The following is a 22,871-nucleotide window of genomic DNA, read 5'->3' as shown; positions in this document are numbered from 1 at the left end:
TTCTTTATTTGGATAAAAAAAATCAGTGGAAGTTAATAATTTTATACACTTGTAGTTAGAAAGCCAAGGGATTAAGTGATAAATAAAGTTGAAAAGAATTAAAAAGATAAAGTGGGGTTTTTTAAAAATTCAAAAAATAAATGAATTATTAGGTTAATATAATAATAATATATATAAAAAAAAACTATAAAGCAATTTTCCCTCGATATGAGGATGAGAATTTGAAGTTAAAAACCAACCTGCATTTCCTCTTTACTTCCTAAACAAGATAAAGATATCATTAATTAATCTCCATTCCATTCCCTCCATTCACTTCTTTCCCAATCAAAACTGTTTAAAAATGGAGGATAACTTCGGACAAAGAGCAAGAATTATAATCAAATCCAATCTATTGGCCCACCCTACATCGTCATGGGTCATATATTAAAATAAATTTATATCAAATATAATATTTTGACATTGTTATTAAATTTATATGATAATAAAATTTATAATTTAGATTACGAATTTAACTAAGTTCAAAAAATTTATTTTTATTATTTTATACTTAATTATATAATAATAAAATTATAAAATTATAAAATTAAGCATCAATCAAATATCAAAATGTTTATTTAAGACTGCAATAATCTCAAAAAAAAAATAAACTAAAATAAATTATGAATTTTAATTCAAAATCAATCAAATATTAAGTGATGAAATTAAAAAAAAAAAAAAACTTATTTTATTATTCATATAAATGCAAGCAGTTGATTTCACCTCAAATTTTTCTTTTAATGATTTTAGTATAGTGTTAGGTTATTATCCATGCAATAACATTGGCTTGGACAATATAAAAAGGGAATATAAAAATAGAAAATTTTTTGACATGTCATTAAATTTAATATAACAATTTAAATTTAAAAAGTTTAGACCTGATTTTTTACTTTCGAATTTAAAATTAAATGGTATGAATTATCTCGACTAGACTCAGTTTACTACAACCAATTGATTTTACCTAGAATCTCTTAATGTTTTTAGTACAGTATTAGGTTATTTTTCATGTTATCATTGTGGCTTAGACAAAATAATTTGGAATGTAAAAATTATATTCACATCTTAGAAAATTTTCTAGCATTGTTGCTAAACTTGATATAACAATTCAAACTTAAAAAATCATCACCAAATTTTTTGCTTAGTCCAAGTTTTAAATTAAATTATATTGAAATTACCCTAATATAACATAAAGTTAAAAAAAAAAAAAAAAAAAAAAAAAAAAAAAAAACTAGATTCATCCTAGACAATCCGTAACCTAGATTATGAGCATATAAAATTAATTTTTTAATTTTATTATATAATAAAAAATATAAAAATTGATTTACAATAAACTTAATACTACAAAAAATAATATTGATTAATAAAATTCAATAAAAATCTTATATGAAAATTGAAATAGAAAGAAATCAAGGGGCCAAGAAAAGCTCAGGAACCGCGTGCTTGGACAAATATTTTTATAAGAAATGGACCTTAAGAGGGGGCCAAAAAAAAAACCGACAAGCTATCTCTAGCATAAAATACCGATCCCCCAAAACTCGAATCCACAGCCTTTGGCTAATTAGAAACACATGTTAAACAATTGAACTACAAGGAAAAATGTTTTAATGCGATTAAAAGATATGCTAACCTGGTTTAAAGTTCAACAATATAGAAAGAGAGAAAGAAATGTGGCAATAAGAGAATTTCCATTGCTAGAGAGATAATTTCAAGATAATTAACCACACTTTGTTTTGAGTTCTACAATTACTTCCAGAACCCCACAATATGAATACAGTGATGGATTCTTATGTAGCTTTGGAAAGCTACAGAGAAGCTTTTCTATCAATCAATCACTTCAACCTCTATACAAAATCAGAGTTTGGGGCGACCAAATTTTACAGGTCAGGCAGCTATTGAAAAGATATACGCTCCTTATGAAGCCACTCTTTGTTCAGCCCATTTCCACACGTTCAGCAAACCAGTTCCATCGCCGGTGAAAAATAGGCCATCCGGACCTGCTTGAATTGTTCTGACTACTTGTTTTGAAAATATCCTGCCCCTCTCCCTAAACCTAGAATCAAGAAAGGACAGATACAGATATCATATAGGGTGCCAAAGATATAGAATATTCATAGACTGGAAGCGGCAAATGAAGCACACTTACGATGGTAGCTCATATAGGCGGACAGACTTGTCATTGCAAGAGCATAACAGAACTGGTTTGGTTGCTGCATCATTTACCCCGCAAAGGACAAGAGCACCCTGTAATAAGGCCATAAAAATCCCAAGCTAGTTCAGTAAAATTATAACATGAAAAAAACAATTAGAAACAAGCACCACCAACAAAGATGTGGACATGTTACGAGCTAGCACAGCAAGCAAGCATAGGTTATCAATCATACAAATGTGTTTGTTTAAGCCGCATTAACCTTACCTTCAGAGCCAGATTAATCATAGTGTCTTTGGATCATGTTTTGCAGGGTAGGTAATTTAGGGGGATGCCGGTATTGAGTCACAATCCAATCACACCTCAAATAAAGTTCACTTAGTTTGAATCGATTTGCATGACCGTATGAGTTAAAATTGATTTGTAGAAAGGACCTTTGAGATTATCTATTCAATCAACTTAGTTCATTACACGTATTCAAAATAAGATGTTACACGAACAAGGTGGACCATCTCACACAAGCATGCATGAAAACAGTGACATTAGAAACATGTTCAAATATGTCACAAGTGCTTCCAATTGAATTTTGGGACGCAGCCACCAGAGAATTTTGGTTTTTTTTTTTTTGTAAATAGAAAAACCAAGAGAGTGACAGCAGACTAAAAGAATTGCAGGAAAGATTAACTTACATGATACTCCTCATGTGTATAGATCACTTCGAAACGGCTCTCATCAGTAGCAAACCAGACTTTTACTGTTTGATCCAATGAACATGACAAGAGATGCTGATTCCAGCAAATAAGGGACATCACAGCATCAGCATGCCCATTCAGTGTATAAATACACTGTAAAGTATCAAGGTCCCACACCTAAAACAACCAAACAAACAAACATATAGTCTTCGTGCACATTAAGAGAAAAAATGAACAGAAATTAAAATGTGTGTAATTTCTAAGGAACCAGAGAATTATTAGCATCGAGATTACTCTAAATAATGGACCCTCAAACATTAACCCACTTCGGGTGAGATTGCTTGCAAAAAAGCAGAATAATTCACCGCATCATTTTAATTTTCAAATGATCCAATTACCATTTTTGTGTGTAAAGGATAGTCAATGAATAGCAATAAAAGCTATCTTCTGCACTAAATCAGTACTGGGTGTAAAATAAAAGGATAGAAAAATCATAATGATGCCTACCCTTATCGTACTGTCCGCAGAACCAGAGTATAGCCACTTGGCTCCAACAGCCAAACAAGTCACGGCACCTGTATGGCCCTCCAAAGATGTAGCCAATTGAAAAGGATTTTTGCTCTCTGTACTACCTTTCCAAGCCAAAATAACACCGTTCTGAAAAACAAGAAATTAAATAGAATTTATTTTACATACAAGATTCTACACTGGAAGCTGTACAGAAAAAAAAAAAAAAACAAAACTAACAGCCCATGTGTGTAACTAATTATGAAAGCACAGACCAAACAACTTGGACTATAATAGTGTTATCCCCTTACATTGAAGAACATAAAACAAGAACAACCAAACAGATAGCTGGTTGCTCTAGAATCAGCTTAAATGAATCAATGCCCTGGCAATCAAACATTAATTTGAGAAACAGCAGGCTGAGAGTGACAAAACATTGATCACTTTAACAAAATCCTAGATGGTGATCGCGCTAATTACCTGTGCCCCAGCAAAGAGCATATCACGAGCAGCTGTCATTGTATAAATTTGCCCAACCAGCTCATAAAGACTAAAGTCAGCTTCTGTCTGAATGTTCCATGCCTGCAAGAACATATACAGAGGCCTCTTCAGCTCAGAACCATAACCAACTAGCATGAATTACTCAAATTAAGGTATAAGCTAACCTTAACAACATTTGGCATGCCAACAAAAACCCATGAGCCTACACTGATCAAAGACCCAATAACATCACCGAGATTCATCACCCTGACAGATTGACCAGTACAGCAATCCCAAACACGTACTGTTCCATCAGTGCTGCCTGAATAAAGTTTATCAGATCCTGAAGGAAGCGCAATACCCGAGACAGCCTGACATGCAAAATAAAGTCGTATATAAACATCAGCCAACAAAAATATATAGCCTCTACCAGTTTAATGATGAGATTCAAAAGGACTGAAACAAAATAAATTCCCGAACGTAAGCTACAATATAACTTCCTTTTCACATTTAACAGCAATAAACACATTGTTTAGTCAAAATCTCAGGTAAATGGATTTGTGATAGTAACATAACTCTGCTTCAATGGAAACATTTTTGCATTAATGCATCAAGTACAATTTTTTCACACTCAAGTACTGGTGAGTATAAAACATAAAACAGAAAAACATCCCGAGAGTAAACAAGTTATCACAACAATTACCTCACTGTGCCCGCTGAGCTTTGCCAGCATCGAAAACCCTACCCCATGAAACCACGAGTGCAAGTACTGGCACCCGTTGCCTTCAACACAACTGTCTGACATCCACTGCTCACAAGCCTTTTGTTGGTCCTTCTGAGGAATTTCAACTTTGGGCACAGAACCTTCAGTAGTCGAAATCACTGTATCCTTTGGGCTATCCTCAATGAACTTCTGTACTCTTATCCTCTTTAGACCTTCTGCCTCAGTGACAGAAACATTGCAATTCAGAGCAATTTTATCTTCAGAATCACCGCTACCGGCAGATAAAACCAACGCATTTTTATGGTCGGGGCACTTGCTCAGTAGATCCTCAGCACCAGGACAGGAGATCTCCTGATTGTTTACACCTTCCAATCCATGGCTTCCAGTTTTCAAAATGGACCGATTCTTAGAAATATATAGGGGGGACTTCCTTGGCAAGTCCTCGTAATTAAAACTGAGTCTGCTCTTATTGCTTTTATCTTCTAGCGAACCACCTCTAGTATTTTCACCCAACGCATACTTTAGGCTCTTCTTCAGTTGGTCCTTTGAAGCTTGAGACTGCTTAAAATTTCTATGGTAAACATTCCGGGCTGGGAAATTTGCGTGCAGAAACCTACATGGATTTCTGTTACACTTCCCTTCTTTCCAAAAATGACAAACAGCATTATTTTTTGCAGATCCTCCACCTCGTCCTCGAACTCGTGTGTGATTACGAACAGTCAAGGTCTCAATCTCCATGCTATAGAATATAAACAGAACACAAATAAACAATACCGATCGAATCAGAATCTACACATGAATTAAAAAGCCAGTCTTTCACTATTGTCAGACCACGACCAAGACCACGATCACTGAAAAACCTAACCAGAACCGAAGAAAGCACAACAAAATCATCCCAAAATCCAACTTTTGAATCTGATTCCGGGGTTATTCCGTCCAGAATTGGCTGATTTCTCCACAAAACTAAAGCTAATGCAAAGTCCATGAAGATAATAAAAAAACCCTAAATCTTGAACTGCAATTACTTGATTCACCCTTGGTCATGCCGATCACAGAATAAATAATATCACCGATCTCGAGAATCCCTGATTGAAATAAAATCTCTAACCCTTAAAACACAATTACTATATCTGATTGCAGATCCAGAAGCGAGAGATAATAAAAACGAAAGGAAATCCAAAAATGAAACCCTAAAAATCGAGCAAGGACATTGATAATTGAAACAGGTCGTCGTCTTCGTCGACATCGTGGCGGTAAACGAGGCGATTGACCGAGCGATGGTAGCGACAGAGAGATACGAGGACGAACCTGATATAGTGAGAGAGAGCTTCTTTCTGACGTTCTTCTTCTTCTCTTAATTGGATAGGGTGATAGATCGAGCGATTCAAGGTTTTACAAGGATCGGCGGCAAGAAAGAACTAGGTTTTCTCCTTTTCTTTTAGTTTTTAGCACTTGTAAGAGTAAAGCCAGTGGCCAGGTGACTGGTTTTAAATAGGAAGAATTGGGGGTTGTTAATGTGTCTAGACTTGCACCTCCACTTTCGAGCCCAACGGATCACACTAATACTGGGCTTATGATTGGGTTAACAGGTCTCGGCACAAAACAGGGTGAAAGGTCCATCAGAATCACCGATCCGAAGCTTGATGAGCCCAACAATTTCAGGTCATTTAAAAACAAATATGGACTACAATTCATTATTTTTATTAAACTAAATTAATTTAATAATATAATAATAAAAAACAATATAAAAAAATAATATAATTCTTGTTATTTTCACAATAAATAAAAACTTATATAGAAAAAAATATTTAATCTCTAAATAAATCAAATGTTAAAAAATAAAACTGCAAAAATATAAACAAAAAAAAGATGATTTTTTGGACAACACTATGGTTAGATATTTTTTTATCCTTAAATAAATATTAAAATAAATGGAGATGATGACATGTTAGATGATAAATTTTTAAAAATAAATATAAAGTAATTCATTTAATTTAATTACAATTTGTTTTTTTTTTAAAAAAAGCTAAATCCAGCAAAAAATGAAATACAAAAAGGACCTTAAATATTTATAAAATTAGTGAAAAATCCTATATATATATATATATATATATATATATAGAGAGAGAGAGAGAGAGAGCCCAATATCCTATTAAATCAAATGTTTGAAAAACATGAGTTTAAAAAATGAGAGGGAAAAAAAAACAACATTTGAACTCAGGAAAATCTCTTAAATTTAGGTTACTCCCTCAAACTCGCAACCCATTAAATCTTGAATCCCAAGTCAATAAAAAAACTTGATCTAATATTGAAGTATGAAATAAATTAAAAGAGCCTGTTAAGGTTAAAAAATATCAATCAAGAGAATGAAAATAAAATTTGATGTATAAATATAATGAAGGGGGATGAAGATATAAAACCAAAAAAAAATCAATTCCAAAAACCATTCAAAATAAAATAAATTGCAATCAAAGAAATGAGAACCAAGTTTAAAATGAAAAAATAATAATAATGTAGGATAAAATTGAAAAACAAATTCAATTCATTAAATTAATTCAAATTAAAATAATAAAGACCAAATTCCATATGAAAAAAAAATAGATGGTTTGTTATGAAATGTTGCAAGGGGATGCATGGAAAACAATGATGAAAGAGAAAAAAAAGTCAATTGTCGCCAAACAACTAAGAATTAAGTAACACACATCACATGGAGAGATAGTCCCCTGCCATTGCAAATAAAAAAACATAAAGGAAGCCGGGTTTTACCCATTGTGAGCCACCATATGTGTCATCAAAAGTTAGCGAAGTGACTCACTCACTGACACATTCCAAGAATGTGCTAGCAATTTTTTATTTTTTTTATCATTTATTTATTAATCAAACTACTAAATCACCCATGAGACCAAACGATAATCACATAAAAAAAAAGAGTGAAAAATACCAACATGTTCCTAGAAGACAAGCATATGAATTTTTCATTCCAAGAAAGGTCGAGTAGTTACAATGTGCATGTCAAAAAGAAATTCTACAAAAGACCCTAGATCGATTTTTTTTTTAACCAAATAATTTAACTATTTAAAATATTATAAAATGTCAAAAAAAAACCTAAACCGAAGTTAAATTCTTTTTGTTTTTTGCTTTTAAGGATAACCAAGTAATTGAATTATGCAACAAAATTACTTATGTGAATTTTTTAATGGCAATCACATCAATTAACCATTGTAATCCTCGATAAATTAAGGCGAATATATATTGGTTTCTCCATGCTTCTTAGATTCTATTAATTACTCTCTCCTCTCAAATATGAGAACCACATAGATTTTTTATTTTTTAGATCTAGAAAGACCACATGGTCTCCAAGAAGCTCAATTGACCCAATTGGTATAATCTTCATGAAATATATTTAACCAACTATATTACTGGTTCCTGTTATGTTGCGGGTTAGATTAATTTTTAAAAAACATAAAACAATATTCAAATATTACTAATGTATTTTCCAATAAAAAAAATTAATCATGAGCTTGAAATATGATATATATTAGACGACATCCGATATCTTTTTAAAATATTGATATAGTGACATATTAGATGATACTGTTTTTTTAAATATTAAGAAATGACATATTGAATCAACCTATCAATTCTATGACACAGGTTATGACATTGTGATATATTTATAGAAAGAAATTTTTTTAAAAAGATGAATGTCAATTTTTAATAAATTTAAAATTGAAAGATGAAATTAAAAAATAAGTAAATTAAAAAGGACAAAAAAAACTATCCAAGTTAATTTGAGTTAATATGTCAAACCCACAACTTGAGCCATGAGATCTGGATAATCTCATAGAAAACAAATAAAAAAAATACAAAGCTCAATTCCCAAACAACCTAATATTTAAGGATGAAATTGAAAAAAAAAAGAAAAGAATAAGTTGTTGAAATGTGAAGTTGAAAAGTAATTAGTTAAAAAAATACCCAAAAAATGAATCGAGTCAACCTGTCAAACCCATAACCTAAATATCAAAATAACCCCATGTAAAGCAAATAAAAAAAAATTATGAAACTCGATTAAAAAAATATTCAATTAAAAAATAACTTAAAAAACAAACATAGTTAGTCTACTAAACTTATGATCCGAGATATGAGTTCAAGCTAACCTATAGAAAGCAAAAAAAAAAAAAAAAAATATTAATCTTAATTTTCAATTAACTCAGAGTTGAAGGATGAAATAAAAAAAAATCAATTAGAAAAAAATAGCCCAAAAAAATAACTTAAGTCAACTTCGACTAACCTATCAAACTCACAACTGGATCATATGTGTAAGACCCATGTTCTAGCCCAACGGACCCAAAGCCCAAAGTTCAACCTAAACCAAACCTAATTTTAAAGTGTCTAGCATATTAAGTAAAAAATAAAAGGAAAGCCTCGTGAACAAGTAAAGCATATCAATCAAAACTAAAAAAACAAAAACACTTAACAAAATTCATTTATTAACAAAAACTAAAAACTAAAAATAAGAAAATAACATTTAATATATATTTTTATATATTTATAAGTATAAAAACTATAACAAATACACACACACATGCGTGCATATATTAAACATAATAACATATGGTAATGAAATAAATGTCAGAGATTAGATGGTACCTGAAGATGATCAATGTAAGAGAATTAATCGCCACACATGTTAATGTTTTTCTCACCAGTTAGGTATACAGATACAATATGCATAAATGCTAATAATAAGAAGATATCGAAAACCAATCGTCCATATAACAAGGGATCTTGCAAGACCTTTTGAAGGTTTATAGTTAAAGGACTGGTTGAAATTTTAGTAAAACATATAAAAACTCCCAACTTATTAATGAAAAAACAATCATCAAATGACACATCTTGATCGACTTAATCTAAGAAAAATCTCATGCTCACTAAAAGATTCATTTGGACCATATAGATATGATGGATCAATATTTTTGTATTTTTACCCGAAATCTTTTTTATAAAAAAGTAACTAAGGATATTATAATGATCTAGTATCTCTGGGTTTAGTCAAGAGCTAAACTTAGATATATACAGAATTAAAAAGCTGTCAGATCTACAATCTTTGTAATCAGCCAAGCACTAAATCTAAACATATATGAGTTTGATGATTTACAATACCCATTAATTTCAGGCCAATTATTTAGCCCATGATCTTTTTTAATTATAAAGAATCTCAAGCATCATAATAACTTTGATAAATCTAAAATATTTCATCTTGATAAATTATAGATATGTTTTTTATATTCTAACCTCTTCTCTCCTCTTGTGGGATGAGATCCAATTTAGATTTTATTATCCAATATACCTTTGAATAAATTCCAACCTCATCAATTTCAAAACAATAATTTTACCGAGTCTTGTTTATTGTTTGTCAAGTTAAAAATTCTACTCGAAAAAAGAAGAAGCAAAATTACCTATACAAAAAGGTAGTATAGCATGATTTGAAAGATAAATATACATCGGAATTGGAGAAAATTTCTGTAATTGACCAACGAAACAATACCTAGTCCTATTTAACCTCTTACTATCAGAACATACAGCTCATACCTTAAACCCAACACGATTTGAGTTTTGAGTGAAAATTGCCTTGCCAAAGATTATATTTGATTCACAACATAACTAGCATCTTTGTTGACAAAAATTATCCTCATCCATGCACAATGCGAACAACAGGTCGCTCACTAGTCATGAACACTGACCTCCCAAGGGCAAAACGACACGTGTAGTCATAACGACACTCGTCTATTCAGCACGGCGTGCTCGTTTGCTTATATTCCATTCCATCGTTTTAAACCGCATAAACCTCGAGTTTTCTACTTCAACCAAAACCCCCCCTAAGCGAATCAAACAATGGCCAGTGAAGAAGAAGCAGCAGCAGCAGCAGCAGCAAAACTTGAAAGACTCCTTCAATGGCTCCAGGCACTTCAATACTCAAGCAACCCTCTTTCTTACTTTTTTGTTTCCGGTTTATATATATAACATGGCATTTCTCCTCGTGTTTGCCTTCTTTGTTTGAATTCAGGTTAACAAGGTTGAACTAAGAGGATGCAACATCAAATACTGTGGTCAAAATAAAGGGTTTGGTGTCTTTTCATCTAATGATGTCTCTGATGGTAATCAAAACCTTTTCATCAATATCTACATTCATATCTGTGCGTTATACGGACTGGTTGTTGATTGAAAAAGGTGGCTTTTTTTGTGAATAAACTCATTCCTTTTTCCTAGTAAAGTATCAGAAAATTAAGTAACTTTGGTTTTTTGTACTGGAGTGGAACGCTGAACAGTTCAGTATGCAGAAGTGAAAGAATTGGTTCTTTTTTATTTATTTTTTGTTGGGGGGGCTGGGGGTTAATAGCAATAGGTTTATACAAGAATGTAAATTGATAGAGTGAGGCTGGCATTGCTATTGGATATCATGATATCTTGAAATGTTACCGTATTCAGCAAAGTGGCAGTTAGCTGATATTTGCACTTGGCTGGAATTTTGGGCGTTATTGTCAGGCATATTAAGGAAATGAATTTTTGGTTGCTATGTGGAAAGAATACTAGTAAAATAAAGAATAAAGATTCGGTTCTTCTTTTTTATATTTATATAATTTTTTATTGTCATTGTGAAAATGTTCGAATTGAATGATTTTACTCGGAAACTTTCTTGGAAAAATTCAGGGGTTCTACTTGTTGTTCCACTAGATCTAGCAATAACTCCTATGAGAGTGTTACAAGATCCCCTTGTTGGACCTGAGTGTAGATCTATGTTTGAAGAAGGAGAAGTTGATGACAGGTTTTTGATGATTCTATTTCTAATGTTAGAGCGCCTTCGAAATAATTCATCTTGGAAACCGTATGCATCGATTACACTTGCTTATTTTTGGGGTAGATTTTTTTTTTCCAGGGTGGTTTGGGTTTATTCAGTTTACATTGTATTAGGTACCTTGACATGCTTCCCACGACCTTTGGAAATCCACTCTGGTTTACTGATGATGAGCTTTTGGAGTTGAAGGGGACAACACTATATCGGGCAACTGAATTACAGGTCACACATGTTTTTGCATGTCCTGTGTTACACTGATTGGATAGCTGGGTTATGTATGACACTGTATATAATGGTGTCAGTTCAAGAAGATAGGTTCTGTCAGGCTGTCACAACTTATAATTTCACCTACAATATCAAAGCATTTACTGCCACTTTGATGCTACTGATCTCCTCAACTTATTTCAAGATGATTATTATAATGATTCCTAAAGCATGCTGGTGCTTCCAATTATGTGGTGATTATTGGTTTATCTGAACACTTGATCTTACCTTTACTGTTAAACTAAATTACAAAACATTGTTTCTAATTCTAGGTGGTTTGATATTGGACTTTTGTGTAATTCATGGGATTGATATTTCATGTATATTTTGGTTTGAATGATTGTGCCTTGACCTTGACTCCATAGAACTTGATGAAAGACATACCTATATGTTGCAGAGAAAAAGGTTGTTGTCTTTGTATGAAGACAAAGTGAAGGGCTTGGTGCAGAAACTTCTAATTCTAGATGGGGATTTAGAAAGGTAAGCTCAGCTTCCAAATTGGCTTATTATTTTTTGTTTGTTGTTATTGGTACCGAAGTTTGAACCTTGGTTGAGTGATGGAAAATATAACACCCAACCACCAGAGCTAGGAGCTCTGGTTCCAAATTGGCAATTACTCAACTCTTCAGCAACATATAAAGGTATTTTCCTGGTTGAGCATAAGTGCATAACTGGGCTATCATCGGCATTTAGACACACAAATGTTAAACTTATACTCAACGTGAGTTAAGAATGACATCATTTTCTACAAAAAAATTGATATTTGTTATTGCTTCTTTTGCCAGTGAGGTGTGTTTTGAAGATTTCCTTTGGTAAGTATCTTCCAAATTACTTCATTTTGTTGGATATTTTGTATTATGCCTTGGCATTTCCTTGACATAAACCCACTCTTGTTCCTACCACTTTTGCTGGCTAATTTTGCACTCTTTCCATCATGCTAGGGCAAATTCAGTATTTTGGACACGTGCTTTGAACATTCCCCTTCCACGTTCTTATGTATTTCCACAAGTTCAAGAGGATCAGGACAGTCAGTCTTCACTTAGCATTGATTCCGGGGTTTCCCATAGTGATATTTCTGCTGGAGACTTGACTGACAGGAAGGATGAAGAAAGTATGGTTATTTTTTTCAGTTTTTAGTTCTCCATGATATCATTATCTCTCCTGATTAGCTACTTGAATCAAGGAATTGCTGGTGCATGTTCTTGTTCCTATCAAACTAAGCTAAGGCACTTCTTATATCAGGATCCAAGGTTCCTGGAGTTGATGGCCAATTCAATGAGACTGTCTGGGTGGAGGGCCTTGTTCCTGGCATTGATTTTTGCAACCATGGTATGCCAGTTGTTTAATAATTCCAATTATCTTTAACTCATTATTTTATTTGAGTTTACTTGAATAGAAATTAAATTTTGTTCCTTATTATCTGTCATAGTGAAGTGACATTCTATGTGTTATTTGTCATTTGGCTGAACATGACTGTTTAGATCTGAAGGCGGTGGCAACATGGGAGGTTGATGGAACAGGAATGACTACTGGAGTTCCTCACTCCATGTACCTTCTTTCTGGTAGTATTCTTAACGGTTCCAATAGGATTATTTGTATATCAGTGCCTAAGTCTTTTGTAAATTTAAAATCAAACATGAGTAGCTGATGGTCTGAACTTCATGAATTTAACTATGTCTGACTATAGAGATTTCTTGTTTTTCTCATGACATTTTTGCCTTGTTTTTTCATGACATTTTTGCCCATCTCACTCGGAAAGCTGAAAAAACTTCCTTCCAAATGGAGAAAGAAATTACCATCAGCTATGGCAACAAGGGAAATGAGGTACTTCCTTTTGGCACTCAGAGGACGTGCCAGCATCCCTTGTTCAAAACCCTTTTCCATTACAATACATTATAGGTATTTGTTAGTTGTGTTTTTCTCTTCCAACTCTTGACACCTCTTTATTATGTCAAGATGATTAGTTTGTTGAGATATTGCATTTAGCTATACTATATAGTGCCTGGGAGCATAATCTGGATTCATCTTTCTAAACTGGACGGGAAATGGTAATTATTGTGTCAAAACCTTTTTTAACTCAATGGGGACACTTCTTTTTAGCAAACATGTCTTTAGCAATTTAACTTCGCATTGTACATGACCTTGGCACAATCATTTAGCGTGGGAATGCTTTTGTAAACTCATCCGGGGAAACCTTCTTTTAACTGTTGATCTACTGCTTCACTCTAGTTTTGCTATTGCATCCTTTTAAGCACCATGCTTTATGTTGAGCTGCCTGGTATTATTTCTGTTTTCTTGCTTATCATTCATATGAGTTTTGTTTGATTACGAGCCATGCAAATCCTTTTTTAACATTATGGATGGGTATTGAATGAATTATGCTGACGATTTGAATCATATATAGTGTTTAAATTTTTCATCTCAGAAAAGTATTGTCTCCATGAATCCTTGTATTGGAAGTTAGTGTGCCTACATTTCTGCTTCTCTATGGTCCATAAATCAAAATATTCTTATTTGGAGCATTTTATCTTCCAGCTACCTGTCATTTGTCTAGATTTTCTTCTGCTCACAATACATGTTGCTCTTCTTAACTGGGGCGCATTTTTTGGAATGATGTTACACTACCATCTTTGAACCTTCAATTACCCATTTAAGTGACAGCAATTACTTTGCCTTGATGCAGGAGTTACTGTACCTTTATGGATTTGTCATTGATAATAATCCGGATGAATATCTTATGGTAATGCCACTTTTGTGAATTTTTGTTGCTTGTGCACTTTTTATTTGTGGCCAGCTGTCAATATGACTATATTTAAGCGCAGCTCAAGCAAAAGAATTAACTTGTGATATTTTTGGGTGTTCAAGTGGATTTTGCAACTCCGATGTTGTTCTGTTAGGACAATAATTTTTGCTAGATGTTGGCTGCATATTGTAATGAATGGATCAAGTCTGAGAACTTGCATGTGTAACGTATGCAGGTCCATTATCCTGTAGAGGCCATTCAGAATGCTCCCTTTTCTGACTCCAAAATGCAGCTTCTTGAAGCACAGGTCAGCATTTCTCGACCTTCTTTTTCTATCAATAGTGTTTCTGTGCTTTTATTCAAGTGAATTTGGAACTTTGGAAGTTATTTAACACATCCAGAGAGTTACATCTCCTGCTGTATCCCCTTACAAAATAAATTTGTGTTGCTGATAAAACGGGTTTCCATTGCAGAAAGCTGAAATGCGGTGTCTTTTACCTAAACGCTTGCTGGCTCATGGGTTTTTCCCAGCAGGCACAACAAGTAATGATGACAATGGTAAGGGAAAATCAGAGAAAATTTGCAGCTTCAGTTGGAGTGGTCAGCGCAGGATACCGTCCTACGCAAATAAGCTGGTCTTTCCTGAGGAATTTTTAACTACATTGAGGACCATAGCCATGCAGGAAGATGAGCTGTTTAAGGCTTCTTCATTTCTTGAAGAGGTGCGGGTTCTCTTCTCTTCAGAGACATCTTTTCTATTATTTGATGCTTTGTTTTTCAGCTCCTATGAGCAATTAATTTAAAATAGTTTTCAAATGATGCTGCTATTCCATCAACCATTGTAGTATAGTGAATGGGTTCTTTGAATCTCTGGTCTGAAGAAAGTATACTGTATTCAAGATTACTTGATTCAGGATTGTTTTTGGTTTCTTCTAATTAGCTGCATTCAATTTCAGATATACAGAAGAATCAGTAAATTGATGCATTCAATTTCAGATATACAGAAGAATCAGTAAATTGATGCTATCTTTTTCATTAAATATTAAAGATGTCATCCAACTAAGAAATGCTCTCTTTTTCACTAAACATTAAAGATGTCATCTAACTAAGAAATTATGGATCTATTAAAAAGGAGTAATTGAAGACGGGTTTTTAAATTTGCATGCTCTACCAGTTGGGCCTAAAAATGATCATCATTCGACCATCAAATGCTGCTGCTATTCCAGCAACCCTGCTGTCATAAATGAATATCTGTCGAAGAAAGTCTAATGTATTCAAGGTTACCTGGGACTATATGCTTGCTTGTTATTAGAGCTTTTATCATTTATGACAGGAGACAGAACATGTTTCTGTTAATTGGATTAAAAAATATGTCACGTTTTCATTGCTGAACCTTTTGCTTTTGCTTTAAAGCTTGTAGGGTCTGAAGGGGTGAGGCAACCAACGGATACAGAAGTTAGAACAGCAGTATGGGAGGCTTGTGGAGATTCTGGAGCCCTACAATTGCTTTTTGATCTTCTTCAAACTAAGTAACCACTGAAATCCATATAATTACATTCATAAAATATAATCTTGATGACTCGAGACTCAGATCTGTCATAACTCGTTAAATTTAATTTCTGTGTACAAGGGTGATGAATCTTGAAGAAAATTCTGGAACTGAAGACTGTGATACCGAGCTGCTTGAAAAGGCCCACGATGTGAAAAACATTGAACAGTGTGAAAGGTATGAGATTGATTAGGTTTACTAGGTGAACTGCTGCATTTGCTGATTTGTTTATTGCTTATGTATTCACTAAACTTTCCAAGTAGTTTCCCCTCCATGGCTCCATCACCTTGCTTGATATCTTGCATTTTTTAACTCCCAGTCATCATTTTCCATCGAGGAAATCATGCACATTTATGTTTCTTTTGCATTTCTGCAGCAAGGATACGGATGAATCAGGCCATTACAAATTCATGAGCAGAAACAGGTGGTCAAGTATAGTATATAGAAAAGGGCAAAAGCAACTCGCCAGATTATTCCTGAAGGAAGCAGAGCATGTCTTGCACTTGTCTTTGAGCGAAGGAGAGTGAGAGATGATTTTCTTTTACCAAAATTCGTGTTTTCACTTCTATATTTGGCCTAAGTTGGACAACAGTTTTGTTAACCATTCACATTGTCATCTCTCAATCATGTTTGATCATTATTTTTTCAAGAATAATAAAGCTGTTCATAGACCAAATCTACTTTATCTACTAGAAAGTCTACTGAAGCAAAATTCGTAATGGAAGTTTCATCTGAGAACCGTTCTTACAAACCATCAAAATCAGAACTTCCAAGTCTAGTTAGCTTCATTGCCCTTTTAACTTGGCAAAATGCTTGTCAGAACTAAAAACTCAAGCATTTTCAGTCAACTAGCCCAGCTACATTCCTTAGCGTCCACCCGATAGCATAAGCCGCAGCAGCAGCGAAGGCACCATTGCCAACGGTGATGAATACAGACAGCACATAATTTTGTCCAGCTATCTTTGCCTTCGCTATTCCAAGAACTGCCAAGGCTAAGATAGCCATGAAACAGGCACCAAAAAACTTCACCGTTTCATTGTTAGTAAAAGGGATTAGGACAACGAAAGAGAGGAGTGGTAAACAGCCAAACACAAGGAAGGCCACCAAGGTAATAAGACCATTCTTCCATGGCTTCTCCTCTTCATCTGGTGGTGTCATCCCTTTTTCCGCAGTCATTTTCTCATCTACTAGGATGTCTTTGTACTTCGCAAATATCTCCACCACCTAGTACCAAAATGGTAAACATAAGTACTCTCACTTCAACTTAATTTGTTTGTAGCCAAAACTGTACAAGGGAAAGACAAGGGTTGTACTGTGGCTGCATCATGAATGTCCATCCCAAGTTGTTGATACTTTCGGACCAGCTCCTGCCTCTGAGCCCTCCCATGGTTAGTGACATCCCATTCTGTCACTGCCCTCTCTTTGGCAGCCACATCCTTCTCAGTGCTGCTAGACACATAATCTCCTAACCCCATTGATATCCCATCTGCCACCAGGTTTGCAAATCCAAGCACCAACACATCCACTACAGGGAAACAGAATCATGATTAATAACTAATCAAATTTTAGATAAAAACAAGCATCATACATGCATACAAGATAATGTTAATTACCAGAGGAGCTATGAGTGGCAGAGATGGAAGAAATGAGAGAAAAGCAAGTGATAATGGCATCAAGTCCTGCATAGACAACACTCTTCACGTACTCTCCTTTCCATGGTTCTTTTGGTCTTCCTTCTTCTACTTGCCCACTTCTATTTCCTCCATCTTCTGCCCTTAGCAACCTTGCAGTAGCGTTTGTGCCTCCAGCATCGCCAGCCATTCTTTCAGTACTGCTGCTGCTACACAATATCAAGATTTTACTGTTTATGATGTGATGCTTTTTCACTGCTATATTAATGTGTTAGTGTCCAGATTTGATTGATGATTCTGTAAGAGTGAAGTTGAGAATGTAATAGAGATTAATGTATTAAAATAATATATATATTTTTTATTTTTTAAAATTTATTTTTAATATCAACATTTTAAAAATATTTTAAAAACATTAAAAATAAATTTTAAATAAAAAATTAAATATTAGCAAACTAGGTTTTGACTGCATTGCCATCGCCCCCGAAAAAGGCAAGAGTGTTCGTGTCACCTTGCATGTTTGTGCTTTGACACGTGGTGAAAAGGGAACATGTTATCCGTCAAAGCTCGAGATATTCAATGGCTTTTATTTATTAAGAACCAAAAGGACCTTTGAGTCTCTACGAAGGTGCAGATGTTGTCTGTAGCGTGCATCTCGTCATTGCACAAACAATTTGGTTTCTAAGGATTTTTTTTAATTAGCACAATAAAATAAAAATATTAATGAAATAATATATTTGAAAAAAAAAAACATGAAATAGCATAGTTTATATATGTTTTAAATAGAAAATAAGATATTTATAGTTTTTGTAATGATTTATCTGTGCCTTTTTAGTTTTTGTAATGATTAATAATAAAGGCATGAATTGAAATTTGGTGATTTTTTATTTTTATTTTTCTAAAGCTGTACAATATCAAAATATAAATGGAGAGAGAGAATTAAACTAATTCATCTTATTTTAATAAAAACTCCCCGATATTGCATAAAAACATTATATTATAATTATAAAGCATACTAAAATAACTCCAGAACACAGTAAATATTAAAATTGCTTTTACTCTGTAAAATGCTCTTAACTATGATTCGACATTTTTTTTCCTTACAATCTGTCCAGAAAAGAGAATGTTCAACTTATAAAAATGAAAATACAAATACTTTATGAAATGTTCAATGCTAACATTTTAATTTAACCGTCAGAATCTTACATAAACACTTAATTGGAAGGAAAAAAAACACAGCTTAAATAAAAGCTTTTTAATTCTACACCAATGGCCTTTTCTCTTCATCCTCTACAGCTTCAATTTCTAATTGAAATACTCTCTTCTCTTCATCATTTGCAGAAGGTTTCTCGATCTTAGCCTTTTTAGCAAACGAGGAGGAGCTCCTCTTGTAAGGATTTTTATCAGGCAAGAGTTTCAACGTGATCCCCATGGCTATAAGCAAAAGTCCAGTCCCGTGTTGCTCAGTCAATGGCTTTGTGAATATCAAGTATGATAGCAGCAGTGTTACTGCCTTTCTCGCGGTTGTCACCTGTGATAAAATTCAATCTTTTAGTCATAAAGAACTCAATAAAAACGGCAATGGCGCTGCATGTAAAACGGGAAACGTTTTTTCAAATCACGGTGATCTTTAAGACCAGAAAACGCTCGTGAGAGGAGTGTACCATTGCCGTGGTTGCGGCACCAAAAAGGGCAATGAGAGAAAGGACTGAGACTTGGCCGATGAACGTGGCCATGGCTTCAAAAACTAACACAACGTACACATATGGATGCTGCTTGATCAACAAAAACGACAATATTCTTACATTAGGGACCATGTGCACGTTTTTGTCGGGATAAAGAATGGTGAAGTGTACGTTAAGGTGGGGAAAGCAAGAGAACTGCTTGGTATGTCAATTATATACCTGCGAGCATGAACTCCATGCTTTGAATAGTTCTCCTGTCAAAACCATGGGAGGGATCAAGAAAGGCAAACCTACCACACTTGAGCAAAACAACATCTCCATCTGTGCATAGAAAGAAAGAAAAAACATGAATTCCTTGCCTTTTTCTTCACATTGAAACACAAGTAGGAAATCCTCATGCTCATCACCTGTGTTGTTTCAGGACTCAAGGTAAAGATGGCTTCTTGTAAGTTACCAAGAAAAGCATCCATGATCAGGGCACCAGATATCATCAAAACACCTATGATGCTGAAATTAGGTGAAGTTTTTGCATCTGCTAAAGTGAAAATGATCAGACCCGCAACTAAAAGTAGCGCAGATGCATATTCATGAGCTGGGTATTTGCGTCTCAGACCCGGTATAAATGCACCCATTACCATCACTGGAAGAACCTGCGGAACCAGAATATATAGACCACGAATATATCAGCCAACTTAATCGTTTTCTTGGCTTAATTTACTAATTCTAGTTGAAAACTCAAGTGGTTGATTATAGTAAAGACTCCTTGCAGTGATAATATGGGTCTCATGCATTTTGATTCGAAAACAAAAAAAAGCACCGATTTTCAGACTCCATTGACAACTAACCATTTATTTTAGTGGCCTACCTCATTTCTTTATCACAGACAGACAGGATCAAATTCTAAATACTCGTACAAAATGTTCATCTTCATTTAATTTGCTTTTGCAATTAAAGATCAGAGAGCTATTATTCTGCTGTTTTTGGCATTAACCAGTCTAATTAAGGATCACAGAAGTATTATTTTGTTGGCATGATTCAGTCCTACCTTGGTGGATTTAAACATGATCTGTGCAGGGTAATTAAGAAAAGCCAGAGACCCTTTGGTGAGTCCATGGGAACCCATGAGAACTGCAGAGAGCTTGACATACGTCTTCCATGGATTCACCATTTGCTTGGGAGTAAAGCCTTGGAGATAAATCAGGAAAACATACACAAAGCTTTGAACAAATGTAAAGTACCAGCCATAGCTGCAAGAATGGAAGATCATCCGTCATTTACAATCACAAAACTAACAAATAGTTCACAGATAAACATATCAAAAACATTGCCAAAGGAACACAGTACAAGAAAGGTAAAAGCCCACCTGAACTGAAGCCTGTTGTACACATATTCCTGAAATCGAGAAAAAAGAGTGAAAAAGAGCAATCTTTTAGTCCAATGAAATAGTTTTAACGAACCATAAGATTCAAACTTTAACCTCACTTTGGCTGCTCAGAAACAAAAGAAAGCAAAAAAAAAAAAAAAAAAAAAAGCTGGAATTCCAAGTTTGGTTTTCTTTTCTTTCCATCGACCTTCCCAGAAACCAAACAGAGTATAAATGCAATGAAACAGAGAAAGTACCTCACATATGCCGTTAACAAGATAGCCAAAGAAAAACCCAGAAGAGCAAATGAGGAATTGTTTCCATCTTGGTCTATCAGTCAAAGAAATTCCAAACAAAGACCGTTCTTGCTCTTCATTCTTCATTGCCATCTTTCTCTCTGTTACTTCTCGCTCGTTTTGAACTCAAGAAAAGCTATAACCAAACTAAGCAAAGACTTGAAAATGGAGCCTGTTCATCAACTTGACTGTACAAACATTTGCATGTCACCTTACCAGAACTACAAGGAAATGTAATGTGGTGTAAATGATCAAGGCTTAGCTTTTGCTATATATATATATATATATGGGGGGAGGAGATTTCCTTAAATTTCTCTTTACATTTTCCAGGAAAAGTTTTTACAGGGAGGAATTAGGGTGGTTATTATCTTATTGATATGTTTATCTTTGGATTAAAGGATTAATTGGATGTTATCATGGGTCCCATAACGATGCTTTAATTTTTGTTCGGTACCGTTCTGATTGATGGCGATTTTCTTGCAAGGATCACATGTTAATTATTGGTAGGTTCCATTGCCTAGGGAGAGAGCTTCCACAGTGGATATAAGAAGGGAATTGGATATGTGGTTGTGGTTTTAAAGTATTTTGATTTAAAAATATATTAAAATATTTTTTTTTTTAAATTAGTACATTCAAAGATATAAAAATATCAAAAAAATATTAATTTAAAGTAAATTAAAAAATAAAAAATAATATTTTTTTTAAAAAAACATTGTGAAAAAATAGCATTCACTCGTTTTTATACTTTATTTAAAATATTTTTTATGTTTATTATTTTTAATATTTATATGAACAATAGAAGCTTATGGATAGTAATTGACCAGACTGGGAAAAATAAAACATCGGTTCAATAGTAAAAACACAAGATGGTTCCGGTTTTTTGTTGGTTTAGGATCCAATCACACTCTCGTCAGCTTTAAAGACAAAAGTATAATCTGGCATTTTTGTGGTCTTTGAGGGCGACACCATGTCGTTTTCCTTTCTATCAAGGTCGGCATTGTAGCGATGTAGTTCAAAAATGTCCAAAACTCGAAGGTTTAAAATTCCAATTTATGAATTAACAAAACAAAATTATTATAACTAAACTCGTAAAATATTATTTATTATAATGATGTTTTTTGATTTTTTTTTAATTTTAGTTTTTAATTAGACTTTGTAATTTTTATTTATTTATTTTTTATAGGGTTATTTTAATTTTATAATATTGTCGTAGGTTTAAAAAGTTAACTTGAGCTGATGCAATTAATTTTTTTAGGTTTTCTTTTTAACTGAATATTTTTTAAAATAATTTCACCCTTCAACAACTTTTTTTTTTAATTTTTTTTCTTTAGTCTCAACATTCAATATTAGGTTATTTATAATTAAGTTTTGTAATTTTTTTATTATTTTTTTTATGGAATTACCATGATTTTATGGATTTTTTTCCTCGACTTCAACCTTAAATATTGGATCAGTTGGAAAACTATTTCAAATATAAATTTATTTTATATCTTCATTTATATCTCTTTATCCAAATATATTTTCTCTTCATTATTTTTATTTTTCAATGTCTCAATTTAATAATTAAGTTTTGATATAGTATCAATCAAATGCTATCTTATTATTGTAATTTATAAATGTTCTACTTTTTTATATTTACCCATATAAAATTTGAACTTTGAAGACGTAAAAGAATACACCACAGTGCTCAATAATGTTAAATTTTGGATTTACAATTTATAAGAACAAATTTTGACTTTCTATTCCCATCATAGACCGGATCATCCAGGAGAGAGAAATGTTCAAAAATACATTTTTAATAAGACAGATAATTCTTATTGTTTTTTTGACAGGATCAGATATTATTCTCTCTTTTATTCTCATGTTATCTATCTTGAATTATAAGTATTAGCTAGTTCTTGC

At 33.3% G+C, this 22,871-nt stretch overlaps 5 protein-coding genes across 5 annotated transcripts; 1 reads left to right on the top strand and 4 right to left on the bottom strand.

Annotated features, from left to right (window-relative positions):
• Positions 1-1,702: 1,702 nt before the first annotated feature.
• LOC118041922 (zinc finger CCCH domain-containing protein 48) lies at positions 1,703-6,051 on the bottom strand. The gene is made up of 8 exons (XM_035049426.2): positions 5,894-6,051; positions 4,565-5,324; positions 4,047-4,232; positions 3,862-3,963; positions 3,382-3,531; positions 2,872-3,051; positions 2,180-2,277; positions 1,703-2,086 (listed from the first exon to the last, which is right to left on the bottom strand). Exons 2-8 carry the CDS (start codon positions 5,321-5,323, stop codon positions 1,948-1,950), a joined length of 1,614 nt encoding a protein of 537 aa, XP_034905317.1. The 5' UTR covers position 5,324; positions 5,894-6,051; the 3' UTR covers positions 1,703-1,947.
• Positions 6,052-10,399: 4,348 nt separating this feature from the next.
• On the top strand, positions 10,400-16,673 carry LOC118041925 (protein-lysine N-methyltransferase EFM1). The gene is made up of 16 exons (XM_035049427.2): positions 10,400-10,549; positions 10,653-10,743; positions 11,297-11,471; positions 11,558-11,663; positions 12,103-12,185; positions 12,491-12,517; positions 12,647-12,816; positions 12,948-13,034; positions 13,187-13,267; positions 13,465-13,529; positions 14,389-14,445; positions 14,684-14,755; positions 14,922-15,170; positions 15,862-15,977; positions 16,079-16,174; positions 16,374-16,673. The coding sequence occupies exons 1-16, from the start codon at positions 10,481-10,483 to the stop codon at positions 16,522-16,524; spliced, it is 1,695 nt and encodes a 564-aa protein (XP_034905318.1). The 5' UTR covers positions 10,400-10,480; the 3' UTR covers positions 16,525-16,673.
• A 128-nt stretch (positions 16,674-16,801) lies between these two features.
• LOC118041907 (uncharacterized) lies at positions 16,802-17,930 on the bottom strand. The gene is made up of 2 exons (XM_073404241.1): positions 17,611-17,930; positions 16,802-17,522 (listed from the first exon to the last, which is right to left on the bottom strand). The coding sequence occupies exons 1-2, from the start codon at positions 17,816-17,818 to the stop codon at positions 17,257-17,259; spliced, it is 474 nt and encodes a 157-aa protein (XP_073260342.1). The 5' UTR covers positions 17,819-17,930; the 3' UTR covers positions 16,802-17,256.
• Positions 16,838-17,173, bottom strand: LOC140954534 (uncharacterized). Its single transcript, XM_073404438.1, has one exon. The coding sequence runs from the start codon at positions 17,171-17,173 to the stop codon at positions 16,838-16,840; it is 336 nt and encodes a 111-aa protein (XP_073260539.1).
• Positions 17,931-18,678: 748 nt separating the features above from the next.
• On the bottom strand, positions 18,679-21,267 carry LOC118041926 (UDP-galactose/UDP-glucose transporter 4). Its single transcript, XM_035049428.2, has 7 exons — positions 20,931-21,267; positions 20,674-20,702; positions 20,356-20,557; positions 19,718-19,960; positions 19,530-19,631; positions 19,290-19,397; positions 18,679-19,156 (listed from the first exon to the last, which is right to left on the bottom strand). The coding sequence occupies exons 1-7, from the start codon at positions 21,060-21,062 to the stop codon at positions 18,887-18,889; spliced, it is 1,086 nt and encodes a 361-aa protein (XP_034905319.1). The 5' UTR covers positions 21,063-21,267; the 3' UTR covers positions 18,679-18,886.
• Between the last annotated feature and the right edge of the window lie 1,604 nt (positions 21,268-22,871).

This window comes from Populus alba, chromosome 14, assembly GCF_005239225.2.
Source record: "Populus alba chromosome 14, ASM523922v2, whole genome shotgun sequence".
In the NCBI taxonomy this organism is placed as follows: Eukaryota; Viridiplantae; Streptophyta; class Magnoliopsida; order Malpighiales; family Salicaceae; genus Populus; species Populus alba.
This window is presented reverse-complemented; position numbering and strand designations above follow the sequence as displayed.